Source organism: Rattus norvegicus, chromosome 1, assembly GCF_021556685.1.
Source record: "Rattus norvegicus strain SHRSP/BbbUtx chromosome 1, alternate assembly SHRSP_T2T, whole genome shotgun sequence".
Lineage (NCBI taxonomy): Eukaryota > Metazoa > Chordata > Mammalia > Rodentia > Muridae > Rattus > Rattus norvegicus.
In genome coordinates, this window is record NC_141534.1 from 181,645,891 (window position 1) to 181,661,396 (window position 15,506).

At 38.2% G+C, this 15,506-nt stretch overlaps 2 protein-coding genes across 9 annotated transcripts in view; one reads left to right on the forward strand and one right to left on the reverse strand.

The window, feature by feature from the left end:
• The window catches only part of Pde3b (phosphodiesterase 3B), a 155,514-nt gene that overhangs the window by 109,283 nt on the left and 30,725 nt on the right, over window positions 1-15,506 (forward strand). For 6 of the 8 annotated variants that reach the window (XR_015620795.1, XM_087551579.1, NM_017229.2 and 3 more), the window contains 2 exon segments: window positions 8,459-8,669; window positions 9,345-9,418. Coding sequence is in view for 7 of the 8 variants with exons in the window: in XM_087551579.1 (XP_087407705.1) it covers window positions 8,459-8,669; window positions 9,345-9,418 (285 nt within the window). In the remaining variant the exon portion in view is untranslated. 8 annotated transcript variants of the gene reach the window in all.
• Window positions 9,015-15,506, reverse strand: part of Cyp2r1 (cytochrome P450, family 2, subfamily r, polypeptide 1) — a 64,055-nt gene continuing 57,563 nt past the window's right edge. Inside the window, exon 6 of the transcript XR_015630463.1 lies at window positions 9,015-10,215. The gene's annotated coding sequence lies outside the window, so the exon portion shown is untranslated. The remainder of the gene's footprint in view (window positions 10,216-15,506) is intronic.

The window sequence follows — 15,506 nt, forward strand, 5'->3', positions numbered from 1 at the left end:
TCATAAAGTGGTTGTAAATCTACATTGGGCATTTTAATATAGGGTCGAATCCAATTTATGCTTCCTAGTAATTTTTGAAAGTCATTTAATGTTTTTAAATGATCTTTTCGTAATCCAATTTTCTGAGGGGAAATACTATAAGGAGTGATTTTAGTTCCTAAATATTCTCCCATTTGGCCCATTTGAACCTTTTCAGGTGCTATGAACAATTGATTGTTTTCAAGCACTTTAACCACTTTCGCATAGGCCGCTTCTATCTTCATATCTCTCCCTCTCACACTGAGCAGCCTCTTCCTTGAGATCAGCCTCATCATCCCAAAATCCAGTCTCCAAAACACCGAGTCTATCCTTCATGCTACAAGGTTTGACTGTCAATTCCTACATATGAACACATGATGGTGCGGTCTCCAATACCTCAACAAAGAGACATTGCCTTAAAATCTTATAGAAGCCTGGTTTCTAGATTAAGATTTCCATAAAAGTATCATCCCAATTTAGACCTGTTTCCCTAGATTGGCTCATGCCACATGTTGTCTAGAATGACTCCATCCAAATTTACCAGTTTTATGTCAACTTTCTGTTACCAATGTTACATTTTTTTAACCATATCCAATAACTTAAAAGCCAATAGTCCATAACCAAGGCATGTAGAGAATATTCATACATTTAAAACCAATCAATTGAAGTGGCTACACATACCTTTAATATTTAAATCAATCACCATTTTTACTTTTTCTAGCTGTAGTTTTAAGAGAAACACCTTGTCACCTGTTGAGTCCAATAATCACAGTCAAAGATTTTTCTAAGAGAAACAGCCATCAGTTCCATTACCTTAGAAGCTGTGAAACTCCTGGTGTCTTTAGGATCGGCTAGTATAAACATTTAGCCAGCCCCCTGGGGAGCTTGCCCAGCAGACTTAGGCTTCTAGCTACAGATGTAGGCTCCAAAAGCCAATTGAAACTTTTTATTTGTTCCTTTCTTGAAAGGAGTTAAAGCTACATCAATGGGTGAATCAACCAGCATTTAAAATTTTAACCTTTTCTTTTAAACATGAAACACAAAACATTCAAGCTACGAGAAGAAAAACCCAGACATAAATTGACATACATGGACAGCTTGGTGCACCAAGGACAGACAATAGACACAGAGGAAAAGAACTGGATGGTGTTCCACCAAAGGGACCCAGACATCCTACCTAAAGAACCCAAAACCAGAAATAAGGACTTCTCCAATAGGAGCCAGCAAGGAGGCAAGACGTCTCCCACCTCCTTCTGTTCCCAGGAGAGCTCCAAAAAGTTTAAGCTCATTTCATTCTTTTGCCAAAGCATCTGTGGAGAGTTCGGGAGGACTGTTTTTCTCAACCCCATTCTCTCTCTTGTCTAGGGTGCAAACTGTCTCTAGTCAGGGTCCAAAGACTAAAAGCATCTATGAGAATCGACTTTGCTTCTCTAGATTTTAACATAACTCTAAAAGAACACATACACAAAAACATTTTACCATTATTACCTTGTCCCCTTTTGACCACTACCACTACCCCAAATCTTTATCTTTGCACATGCTTTCAATTTCTGAGATCCTTCTGAATTCTGCTTACTGCGGCCTTTAAAATCTGTATCCACCACCTGAGTTCCCATTCGAGGGGTCAATATGAGTCTGGTGGTGGAACCGAGGTCTAGTCCTGCGTTTCCTTTTGTTGCTCTGCGGGCGGCCCGGGACCAGATGGTTCTACCTTTAGTTTCACTTTCTCTAAGCTGTCGGTGATGCTTTCTAGATTGTCTGACATTTCTAAGGTCAAGGCTTTTAAAGAAGAATATATCTTATTTGTTTCCCGGTGCTGATTATCCTCTTTTTTTAATCTCTGCCTTCTCTCTGTTCCTTTTATCTCCTTTTCTTTTCTTTTTTTCTTTCGAGACCTTTTCTCCCTCCGACATACTTTCTTGTTGCTCTGCAAGGACCCTCTGACCTGTCCTAACGGCTGTAACGGCTTCCCACACAAAGAAAAAAATAAACAAAATTACAAGCCTTACCCACAAAGGATCCATTGGAAACAACATTGCCGTAGTTTACAAACCTTTCGGCCTCTATACCAAGGCTTTCATCGTCTCTGCTTACCTCCAGAGAACTTTATCGTCCCTTACCGGGAACTTTCCGACGTCGACATCCTGAAGCTGAAGACTTCTGGATCCACGAGAATTCTTGTCCACGGGCCACCACTTGTCACGCCCACCTCAGCCGGCAAGGAAGACAAAACACGGTCGGATCCTTGTCAACAGCCTTTATTGCAGGACACCTTCATTGCTGATATGGGGACCACGAGCGGCAATCACGCTCGCCTTATATATACAACAGTATGCTAATGATCTCTCAGGGATTGGTGGGGCATGGGTCACCCCACTATCACCCCACTACTTGTCCTCCAGGGATTGGCAGAGAACGAATCACCTCACTAGCATGGTACCAGCCCTCATTAGCATATTAATGGCCAACTGACATCAGGTGCAAAACCTGCACATGCGCAGTACCGTTGTTCACCACTGGAGGGCGCCCTACACTTGATCTTCGAGCATAAGCCATTGGTGTTTTGTTCAGGAAATTTTCTCTAGTGCCCATGTGTTCAAGATGCTTCCAGTTGGGAGACTTTTAATAACTGCTTTTATTTCTTTAGGAGTTATGGGGTTGTTTAAATGGTTTATCTGTTCCTGATTTAACATTGGTACCTGATATCTGTCTAGGAAATTGTTCATTTATTCCAGATTTTCAAGTTTTGTTGAATATAGGCTTTTGTAGTAGGATCTGATGATTTTTTTAAGTTCCTCTGGCTCTGTAGTTATGTCTCCCTTTTCATTTCTGATTTTCTTAATTTGGACACACTCTCTGTGTCCTCTCATTATTCTGGCTAAGGGTTTATTTATCTTGTTGATTATCTCAAAGAACCAGCTTTTGGTTCTGTTGATTCTTTGTATAGTCCTTTTTGTTTCTACTTGATTGATTTCAGCTCTGAGTTTGATCATTTTCTGCCTTCTACTCCTGGGTGTATTTGCTTCTTTTTGTTCTAGAGCTTTTAGGTGTGCTGTCAAGCTGCTGACATATGCTCTCTCCTGTTTCTTTCTGCAGGCACTCAGCGCTATGAGTTTTCCTCTTAGCACAGCTTTCATTGTGTCCCATAAGTTTGGGTATGTTGTACCTTCATTTTCATTAAATTCTAAGAAGTCTTTAATTTTTTTATTTTTTCTTCTTGACCAGGTAATTATTGAGTAGAGCATTGTTCAACTTCCATGTATATGTGGACGTTCTTTCCTTATTGTTATTGAAGACCAGCTTTAGGCTGTGGTGGTCTGATAGGACGCATGGGATTATTTCTGTCTTTCTGTATCTATTGAGGCCTGTTTTATGACCAATTATATGGTCAATTTTGGAGAAAGTACCATGAGGTGCTGAGAAGAAGGTATATCCTTTTGTTTTAGGATAGAATGTTCTGTAAATATCTGTTAAGTCCATTTGGTTCATGACTTCTCTTAATCTGTGTATGTCTCTGTTTAATTTCTGTTTCCATGATCTTTCCATTGATGAGAGTGGGGTGTTGAAATCTCCTACTATTATTGTGTGAGGTGCAATGTGTGCTTTGAGCTTTAGTAAGGTTTCTTTTACATATGTAGGTGTCCTTGTATTTGGAGCATAGATATTTAGGATTGAGAGTTCATCTTGGTGGATTTTTCCTTTGATGAATATGAAGTGTCCTTCCTTATCTTTTTTGATGACTTTTAGTTGAAAATTGATTTTATTTGATATTAGAATGGCTACTCCAGCTTGCTTCTTCTGACCATTTGCTTGGAAAATTGTTTTCCAGCCTTTCACTCTGAGGTAATGTCTGTCTTTGTCTCTGAGGTGTGTTTCCTTTAGGCAGCAGAATGCAGGGTCCTCGTTGCGTATCCAGTTTGTTAATCTATGTCTTTTTATTGGGGAGTTGAGGCCATTGATGTTGAGAGATATTAAGGAATAGTGATTATTGCTTCCCGTTATATTCATATTTGGATGTGAGGTTATGTTTGTGTGCTTTCACTCTCTTTGTTTTGTTGCCAAGACGATTAGTTTCTTGCTTCTTCTAGGGTATAGCTTGCCTCCTTGTGTTGGGCATTACCATTTATTATCCTTTTAGGGCTGGATTTATAGAAAAATATTGTGTAAATTTGTTTTTGTCATTGAATATCTTGGTTTCTCCATCTATGTTAATTGAGAGTTTTTCTGGATACAGTAACGTGGGCTGGCATTTGTGTTCTCTTAGGGTCTGTATGACACCTGTCCAGGATCTTCTGGCTTTCATAGTCTCTGGTGAGAAGTCTGGTGTAATTCTGATAGGTCTGCCTTTATATGTTACTTGACCTTTTCCCCTTACTGCCTTTAATATTCTTTCTTTGTTTTGTGCATTCAGTGTTTTCACTATTATGCAACAGGAGGAGTTTCTTTTCTGGTCCAATCTATTTGGAGCTCTGTAGGCTTCTTGTATGTTTATGGGCATCTCTTTAAGTCAGGGAAGTTTTCTTCTATGATTTTGTTGAAGATATTTACTGGTCCTTTGAGCTGGGAGTCTTCACTCTCTTCTATATCTATTATCCTTAGGTTTGATCTTCTCATTGTGTCCTGGATTTCCTGTATGTTTTGGGCCAGTTGCTTTTTCAGTTTTCCTTTAACAGTTGTGTTGATAATTTCTACGGAATCTTCTGCTCCTGCTATTCTCTCTTCTTTCTCTTGTATTCTGTTGGTGATGCTTGTATCTACGGCTCCTTGTCTCTTCGTTTGGTTTTCTATATCCAGGGTTGTCTCCCTTTGTGATTTCTTTATTGCTTCTATTTCCATTTTTAATTCCTTCACCTGTTTGATTGTGGTTTCCTGGAATTCTTTCAGGAATTTTTGTGATTCCTCTCTATAGATTTCTACTTCTTTATTTATGTTTTCCTGCATTTCTCAAAGGGAGTTCTTTATGTCTTTCTTGAAGTCCTCCATCATCAGGATCAAATGTGATTTAAAATGTAAATCTTGCTTTTCTGGAAATTCAGTGTTTGCTTTGGTGGGAGAATTGGGCTCCGATGATGCCATGTAGTCTTGGTTTCTGTTGCTTGGGTTCCTGTGCTTGCCTCTCGCCATCAGATTATCTCTAGTGTTACCTTGTTCTGCTATTTCTGACAGTGGCTAGACTGTCCTATGGGCCTGTGTGTCAGGAATGCTGTAGACCTGTTTTCCTATTTTCTTTCAGCCAGTTATGGGAACAGAGTATTCAGCTTTCACGCATGTAGTCTTTCCTGTCTACTGGTCTTCAGGTGTTCCTGTGGGCGTGTGTCCTGAGTCTCTGTTCTCGGGTCTGATGTCGCTCCTCAGGGGCAGCGTTTCAGCTGTCAGTGAGGCCAGCAACCAGAAAGGCCTCTCCTGCCTTTTCTTGGGTCCCTCTGCACAGGGGGCCCAGATGGCGCTAGGCATTTTTCTCTAGAGTCAGAAATGTGGGCAAAGTGTAGTCTCCTCTTGCTTCCCAGGCGTTTCTGCCCCTCTGAAGGTTTAGCTCTCCCTTTCAAGGGATTTGTGTGCAGGGAGCTGTTTGACCGTGTCCCTTCAGATCTGAGCGCAGTCTGGACAGCAGGTGACCTGCAACTTGAATGCCCTTATCTTTCTGTTCCTGGGGGCCCTATACAGTTTCCTCTTGGGCCAGGGATGTGGGCAAGGGTAGACATTACTTGCGGTCTCTCATGCCCTGTAGTCTCAGGAGTGCCCACCTGTCCGGATGATGAGCTCTCTCTCCCACGGGGTTTGGGAGCAGGGAGCTGTATGCCGGGATCAGCAAGGTTCTGCCATTTTTGTCCTTTGCCTTCAGAAGCTTTGCAGATTTATGAGGGCCCATTTCTCAATTCTTGATCTTAGAGCATAAGCCATTGGTGTTTACCATTCTTAAAACTAACAATTATGTTTGGACGAAAATGGCAAAAGTATATAGCTGATTTGGACAGAGAAGTAGAATGTACAGGAAAGTTTGTGGAACATCAAGAACTTAAGAAGCAGTTGAGTAAGTTAAGACATCTGGGGTATTGCACAAAAAACAAAAGCACTGATCACGACAACAGAGAAATAAAACCTGTTAAAACCAAGAGAACAAACAGAGAGAAGAAAGCAAAACAAATAATAGAACCAAATGTGCAAAATGGGGAACAGCATCATAATTTCAAATATGTGTGTAAATAAAAGTACAAGGGAAAGGACCATAGAGCAGTGTGGTATTTTAGTTTATGAACTAGTTCACAAAGCTCAGTGAGCTCTCAATGGCTAAATGTGGTAAAGTATCTTAGATAAAACAGTCAATTCCCTGAAGGTAATGAGAAAAAATTCTAGAGGAACAAGAGAAAGATAATTTTCAAGGAATAATACTGATGAAATGACTTTAACAGCAACTGAAGGCAAAGACAAAAGAACTGTGAATGAGAAATGCCGGAACAGTAAAACAAGAAAAAGAAAGATTCTGATTTCGTCCCCTTTATCCAATGCAGTAACCATGGAAAGTTAGTGGTATAGCAATTTCTTTTCACTTTCTTAGCATGCATGTACATGTGTGCTTTCTCTCTCTCTCTCTCTCTCTCTCTCTCTCTCTCTCTCACAAACACACACATACACACACACACACACACACACACGGTGCATATTTTTTAATGTGTTTGTGGTCACTGTTTTAAAGTGCAAAGAATATCAGTACAATTGAAGGCATTTTACTATGTTCAGGAAAGAGCCTAGAAAATGAAACATTTTTTCTCATGTACAAAAGCTGAATAATCTGTTTCTACCACAGTTGTACTGAAATTCTGCAATTTAGCTCAAGTAGTTAGGAATGAGGAAATCATTGAGTAGCAATAAGTTTCTCAAAGCACTACATGTTTAAAAACTAGCAGGAATGAATGTAGAAAGGGCAAAGAGATTTAATCTTGTGTGGGACGAGCCCTGACAGAAATGAGCAAAAGAATTATAATTGCACATAGAATAACACTTCACAGAAACAGAAAAACTAGTATTGGTGGTAGAGAGGTATGATTTAAAGATTTGAATAATCCAAAAGAATTTTAAAAATAGAAGGTTGAAGACCTAAAGAGATGTCATAAAAAAGGAAATAAAATGGAGTTTTGTGAAAAAGAAAAAATAAATGGGAACTCACAATTCCAGCTATTAGAACTTACTACAAGGTTGTGGAAATTCAGAGTATGCTTTAGGCATAAACTTTTTCAATTTTGGGTGATAGAATTCAGAAATAGAACTTCACATTTACGTTCAAGTTATTTTCAGCAAAGACGCCAAGATGGTTTGGTGGCAGCATGACATTTTCATTTCTTATGATGGTTGATGTGGATATGCACTTGCAAAGGGATGAATTTAGAATCTGCTTCTCCAAATTAGAACTTCTAAAAGCCTTACAGTACTAGTATTGGGAAAGGTGTGGAGAAAAGGAACCTGTAGTTACATATCTGATGAAAGTTGGCATAGCCATTCTGGGGCCCTCGAAAGGCATAGCTGGAAGTATGCAGCAAAGAAGAGTCCTCTAGAGGCAAGCCAGAGGCAGTCAGTCTCCTGTGTGGTACACACGTCCATTTCATTGCCGTATTATTCACAATAGCCAAGACACACAAACTAATGTCTGAGTACGTGGATAGAAAGACGTGGGATTATCATGATTACCTGTGTTTTTTAGGATTTTCAAATTTTCACCAAAGTGTTATTTCTTTGTACCATTTTCATGTAAATATTTATCACTTTAGTTCAAGGAATTCACCAAAGATTCCACCAATAATATTTTTTTGTCCATTGTGAAATGTAACACATTTTTAGCATAAAGTTGCCTCTTAAGTATTTGTCGAATGAGCTGGAAACTCATGGATGTATATTTTAAAAGGGCCCGCCACTGTGCTAGTATAATTTTTAGAGTTTTATCAATTTTCTTAATGTTAAGAACTTTAGTTTTTCCTTATGTTGTTAAGATCTTTAGTTTTTCAATATTGAGTATTATGAATTAAGCAAAAATTTCACTACTTTTTTTTCATGTGGACAAAAAAGTTTTTTAATAGAATATAAAAGATAGCTGATCTGTTTTTCTTTTTTCTTGAAATCATAGGCCTTTCATAAAATATAAAAGATCAAGACGAATGTGAACTCAAAACATCTCTGCTGTGCAGTCAGACATTCAAAGGAACTCAGTGTTTACCACTGTGTGTTGTTAGGCCAGAAGCTGATCACCACTAATCACTTAGTAGTGATCAATAATGACAAGTACACTGATTGCTTAAACTGATTGCTGTATCAGAGCCCAAATAGATTCAAACTTATTATTTAATTGAAAACATTTTTAGGAGGCTCTTTTTGAAAACTCAAAACACATACAGTGAATGCATACTCATAAATCCTCACATATTTATATATTCTCTCTCTTAATTTCTAGGTGCTTTGCCCAGCCCCAGTCTTCTGAATTCTTCAAGCCATGTACCCGTGTCTGCTGGCTGTCTAACTAATCGATCACCCGTAGGATTTCTTGATACCAGTGATTTTCTTACTAAGCCAAGTGTTACTTTACATAGATCACTGGGCAGTGTATCCAGTGCAGCAGATTTCCATCAGTACCTTAGGAACTCTGACAGCAGTCTGTGTAGCAGGTAAGTACCAGAGCCACCCACCTTGTTTCTGCTTTAGAACACAAGTTCTCTTAAAGGTATTAGCAGTTTTCTGATTCTGAATTATAAGTGGAGGATGGATTAAAACTGTATCCTCTTGATATACATAGTAGTTTTAAATAAAGCTTTTCTCAGCTCAGTGCTATTAGTTTCCAGATAAGTAATATCTATCTGAGGTGAAATACAATGGAATTTTACTTCTCATATCGTTTCAGTAAACAATTATTTAATATACACCACTTAGTGGTTATTTTGCAGTTCCTTGTTGATTTGGTCTTCTTATTTTGTTTTTTGTTTTTTTTTTTTTTTTTTTTGGTTCTTTTTTTTCGGAGCTGGGGACCGAACCCAGGGCCTTGCGCTTCCTAGTCAAGCGCTCTACCACTGAGCTAAATCCCCAGCCCCTTATTTTGTTTTTGATAGACATGCAGGTTTCTAATTTTAACTTAGACTCCACTACTGACTTTCAAAAGTATGTTGTTTCCTTGAAGGACACAGAAGTTTCCTAGTTGGTATCATTCAGGTGTACGCACAGATTTGTGTCTTAGGATGTGTTACAGTTGAGCTCTCATTCAAAAATCAGGCAGATTTCCTAGTTATGTTTAGGTAAAATAAAACAAAGCTTCCTTTATCATATATATATCTGTTTTATTCTATAAGCTGTGGACACCAAATACTCAAGTATGTTTCGACATGTGAACCTGATGGTACAGACCACCACAATGAAAAATCAGGTGAGAGTGCGTCAGTTCTATGTATTTTGAGTTCAAGGTTAGTTTTACAGTGCTTTTTTAAACATCCATTTACCTAGTTGTACATTTCTGGGTTTTTCTTTTCTGTGGTGCTGGGGTGATACTCAAGAGAGTCATATGTGCTGAGTGAATGCTCCACACTGATTACATCACAGCTCCCACTTCTCCACGTTGAATAGTACAGTGGTTTTCTCTTGTTCTCCAGGAATTACTAAGAATGACTTACAAGTGACAGGTGCTGGGCATATTTTGAAGAGCAAGAAATGTGTTGTACAGATGAACGTAGTCTTTGGTTATCGCTAGTTTTGATAAATAGTGAAATTAGTAATGTTGAAACCTGTACCACATGATTTATGTTTGAAAGGGATTGTGCAGTTTTATGGTATTGAGAGAAATGATTAGTGTCATTATGAAGCGATTTATATCCTCAGACAAGAAATGCTATTGATGAAATTTTAGCTATTCCATAATTTAAAAAAAAATTGTTAAATGTAATGCATAAACTCTAAAAGGGTAACAGAGAAATAGGCTCTTATCAATCCTTCCTAGAATATAAAAATCACTTTTAAATGTATACTGCTTAACAGATTTTTAAAAATAAATATTTGTTTATATAATTTATACCAGATAGGGTTGTTTAAAAGAAGACTGACTAATCCTTTATACACACGTTTCCCAAAACAAAGGCAGTACAACCTTGCAGCTTACCCATTTGACTTGCATTACTCCAATGCTACACCCACATAGAGTCATCACAAGAACAGGCAGCAGGCTGATATCTGTTTATGTGCAGAGACAGAAGTATTCTTAACAAAATATGAGCAGACTGAATTTAGAAATGTAAAAAGTTCCCTGTGGTCACATGGTATTCCAAATGCAAGAATCATGGGACAAGTTTAACAAATAATATACACCAAATCACATGATAGTCTTAAGAGAAAAGAAGCAATAACTATTTTGTTTGTGGCCAAATCAGGACATGTAACAGCTAGATAGTACCTCAGCTTGATATAAGGTATATTTACAGCTAACATCCATAATGGGAAAGGGCTAGTTAATAGTTTTTAAATTTTTTATTATATTTAACTTATTTTTGATGTTGCTGTGATTTGAACTGAGAGCCCTGTGAATACTTGACAAGGACTCTACCACTGAGCTACATTCCTAGAGTTCTTAAATTTTATTTAAAAAGGAGATTTTGGAAAAAAATCATTTTCAAGTACAAATTTTACCACCTGTGATAGAAAGAAAAAGCAAATTAGTTAAACCTGTTGGGGCAGGCTTTGATAGCTACTCAGGAGGCAAGTACACAGCCTACTTGGGCAACAGAGTGAAGGCCAGTCTAGTTACACAATATACTCAAGGCATCCTCTGCAACTTAATGAGACCTGTTTGAAACTTCCAGCTTTTAAAAATTTATGTATGTGTCTATGTTTTGCCTGCATGTATGTCTGTCTGTGCACTGCGTGCATTCTTTGCCTACGGAAGCCAGAAGGAGGCGTTAGATTCCTTGGAAGTTTTGTTACAGATAACCACCATGAGCCACCGTATGGGTGCTAGAAATTGAACCCAGTTCCTCTGGAAGAATAGTCAGTACTGTTAACTGCTGAACCATCTCTCTAGCCCTCTGCCTTAAAATTTAAAAAGGGGGCTGAGGATATAGCTCAGTGGGAGAGCTCTTACCTACCACCACCAGTAAGGTCCTAGTTCAGTACCCATTGTTACATGTAGATTTACCTGACTCAGCAATACTGCAGTCCGGTGAATACCAGGAAAACACACTTAATGCATCCTTAGTCATAGTGCTGGCAGGGGAGCAATACAAACTCCAGCTTCTGAGTCAATAAACGCTAGAGGTATATGACTTCTGTAAATTGTGTATAGCAGTTACAGTAATGGACTTTTGATATATGGTTCAACAACATAAATAATATATTAAGTGAAAGAAGCCAGGCTCAAAATATTTACATTTTATACATTCATAATATTCACATATAATAAAATATTATATTATTACATCTACAAGAAATTCTCAAAGGGCAATAAATGCAATCTCAGAACAGTTGGGATCTAAAAGCATGGTGGAGATTAACAACAAACATGCATGAGGGATGTTTTGTAGATGGTGAGAATGTTCTAAAAGTAGATTAACATGATCGTTGTGTAACCTTACATTCACTATACACGTTTATTTGTATACTTGAGTATACAAGCTGAATTTTCTTTTATTCATCCAAATTCAGGTGTTAACACCTGAATGTGTTGGGGCCCTTGGGAGGTAATAAGACGGTGAATGTGAGATTATTTCCTTTAGAGGGGGCTCACTAGAACTTTGTAGCTTTCTTTTCTACTATGTGTGCAACTGGCCTTCTGAAACTTGAGAACCTTACCAGAATACCACTGCACTGATACTCTTACCTCTACACTGTGAGAAATAAAACTGTTGTTCATAAGCCACCAATATGAGATATTCTGCTATAGTGTCCTCATCTGATGTGGTGGGTTTTAAATGCATGCAATTACACTTAATACAGCTTTTAGGAAATAATTGTTTTACTATTTTTCGTAGTTCTGTGGAATGATTGGTCTTAGAGGAGAGATTCCTACTTGAGTACATGTGACCGGGGTAGGCAGCAATCATGTGAAGTGTTACCAGGCTGACTTTTTTGAAATTCTTGCTTATTATGGCATTATATCTGTAGTTAGCAGGCTTCAGATGTTCATGAATTTTATATTCAACATATAGAGTAATTTCTGTTTCCCACCAGAGTACAGGGTGGTTTATGTTCTAGAAACTCAGTCAAAAACCCAGTCACTAGAGAGATGGCTCAGTGGTTAAGAGCACTGACTGCCCTTCCAGAGGTCCTGAGTTCAAATCCCAGCAACCACATGGTGGCTCACAATCATCTGTAATGAGATCTGTTGCCCTCTTCTGATGTGTCTGAAGACAGCTACAGTGTACTTATATATAATAAATAAATCTTAAAAAAATATATTTCTTTTATCTTGAACTTCAAATGGCTAAATATTTTATGCTGTAAATTTTCATGTTTTGTGAGATTAGAGGACTTTTAATTTTATCTGAGTAAGTTGAAATTCTTAAAAATTATTTATTCTTTTATTAAAAAGATTTTTAAAATCTCAAATAATATATATCCTGATTATGGTTCCCCTTTCTCTACTACTCCCAGTTGCTGCCCACCTTCTTCCCATCTGGATTCAGTCCTTTTCTGTCTCTCATTATTTAAAAAAAGTCTAAGAGATCATAATATGATATGATAATGATATGGTAAAACAAAAACTAGCACATCAGAGTTGGACAAGACACAAGAATCAGAGACCCACTTCTTAGCTGACCCAGGAATCTGACAAAATCATTAAACTGGTATCCATAATAAATACACAGAGGCCGCAGAGTGCCTGGTGCACATCCATGCAGGTCCTATGCATGGCACCTCAATTGCTGTGAGTTCATAAGAGCTCTGATGATGTTATTTAAATGGTCTTGTTTTGTTCAGTCCCTCTGGCTCTTAAACTCCTTCTGCCTTCTCTTCTATGGGGTTCCTTGAGGAAAGGGATTTGATGGAGACATCCATTTAGGGCTGAGTGTTCCAAGACCTTTCCCCTTTTGCATAATGTCTGACTGTGGGTCTCTGTATTTGTCCCTTCTGTTACAAGAAGAAGCTTCTCTGATGATGGTTGAGTAAGGCATTAATCTGTATATACAGAATGCAATTAGGAGTCATCTTATTGCTACAGTTTTTTAGGAGTCATCTTATTGCTACAGTTTTTTAAAAAGAAGAGTACTTCATGATTTTCTTCTAATTCCCTGGGCTATCTAGTTCTTGGTTCTTGGTTCCCCAAGCAGTTTGAGGATAGGTTCCATCTAGTGGAGTGGGCTTTAAGTCAAATCAGTTACTGTTTGGTTACTCCCACAGCTTGTGACATGATCACTGTAGCATGCCTTGCAGGCAGAACACCATTGCCCATCCAAAGGTTTGTGGCAGGATTGGTTTTTATAGTTTTCTGTAGCTCTTAAAGTTCTCTATAGTTCTTTGGTAGCACACAAAAATCTCTCCTGTACAAAGACGCTAACTCATAGGGGTTGAAGGCTCTATGAAGGCACTGGCTTGACTTCTCCATATTCAATGAATTGTGTAGGTGTTGTCTACAACAATAGGGCCTTATGTTAATATGTGAAGAGCAAATATATAGTCTTGGCCTGGGATGTTTGGGGATTCTCATGAGACCCCTGTGGCCAACAGCAATTATATGTAATGCAATCTCAGCAGTGGAAACTTCACTTGGTGACAAGAAATGGCTGATTGGGACTTTGTCTTCCCCATTATTTGGCAATTTCACTTACGTATATATGTATATGTTCTAAGCAAGCTTCTACTGTATTTGGTTTCCATAAATGGTCCTTAATCTTAGCTGTCTCTCCTCATATTCCCTCCCTCCTCCTATCTCTCCACACCACCTCTCCCATCCAGCTCCCCACTGGTTCCTTCTGTTTTAACTCCCATCCACTCATTACTATCTATTCTATTTTCCTTCTCTATTGAGATCTCTCTGTAACCCTTAGTCCTTTACATAGAACCTTTGTGGTTCTGTGGATTATAGCTTGGTTATCATGTCAAAACAGCTGATATCCACAGATCAGCAAATTTTTGTCTTTCTGGGTCTAGGATTTCTCACTCAGGATGATTTGTTTTCTAGTTACATCTATTTACCTCCAAATTTCATGATTTCCTTTTTTTAAAGTGGCTGAGTAATACTATATTGTGTAAATGTACCAAACTTTCTTTATCCATTCTTCTATTTTGGGGATATCTAGTAAGTTGTTTCCAATTTTTGGCTATTACCGGTTCAATTACAGATGAAGCAATTTCTTCTCTAAAGAGGATTACAACACTTCTATCCCACAGATTTCTAAAATGCATTACAATAGCTTATTTATTAATACCATTGACTCTCAAGAAGTCTCATGATTGCTCAAAGAGAATATGGAGTGACATTGCAGACTGCAAGTTTCCATTTCCTCCTTTTTCAGATTTTAACCAACAAATTTGGTCTATGGGAAGGCCAACAGGCATCCATCATAAAATCCAAGTTAGGCACTCTTGCCAAGAAAGGACCCAGAATTTTCATTTGTTTAAATCATTAAAAAAATCAGTAATACACATGAAATATCAGTGATTTTTAAATTAGATTTATCCTTTGTCAGTTTCATACACACACATAATAGATTACACTAACCCTACACCCATTTACCTCCTCTCATCCGTCTTGTTCCTCCACATAGATCCCTTTCCCAGTTGTTATGTCTGTGTTTTGTGACCCACTGAGTCTAAGCAGGTGTATGTGTTTAACCATGAGTTGGGAGCTTAGTGGACTACCTAGTAGGTAGACATCTGAAGATAGCCCCTTGTACCCTTTGTCTTTTAGAGGCAACAGGTTAACAGAGAGATGTAAAATATGTGTTGTTTTCTTGAATGTTTCTTTTAATGTCTCCTTTTCTTATAAACAGTAACCAGTTCTCTTAATTCCAGGTCAGCCCTTCTCCCATTTTCCAGCCCAGCCCCTTCAAAGCCTTCTGCCCACCATTCCTCCCTCAGTTCTCCAACAGTCTGCTTAAACAGTCCCTTCTCCCAGTTTTCCCAGTACTAGTGGCCCCACACTGTAAACAGTGGTGCTAGCCTCTCTGCTCAGCTCTCGCCAGCTGTCTTGTCTTCTCACTCTGCCATCCCAGTTCATCTCCTGGTGTCTGTTAACAACCTTCTCTGGCTGGCTCAGGTCCACCGGCTCCTATTTTCACTGGAAAGTGGGGCTTCAGATAAAGAAGCACCACTTCATTCAAAGTTTTATTTTATAAAATGAGTATTTTATTTGGAAAATAATATTTTATAAACAATAGTACTTTCTAACCTTAATGTTTGCTGTAATTCCTGTATGTTAGGCAAAGAATTGATTAAATCTTTAAATCACATTTTATGTTTAAGGTCTAGTAAGTTGGTTTAGTTACTGTCAACATTTTCTAGTGAAGAGAACTCTTGCCACTGAGTTTAAG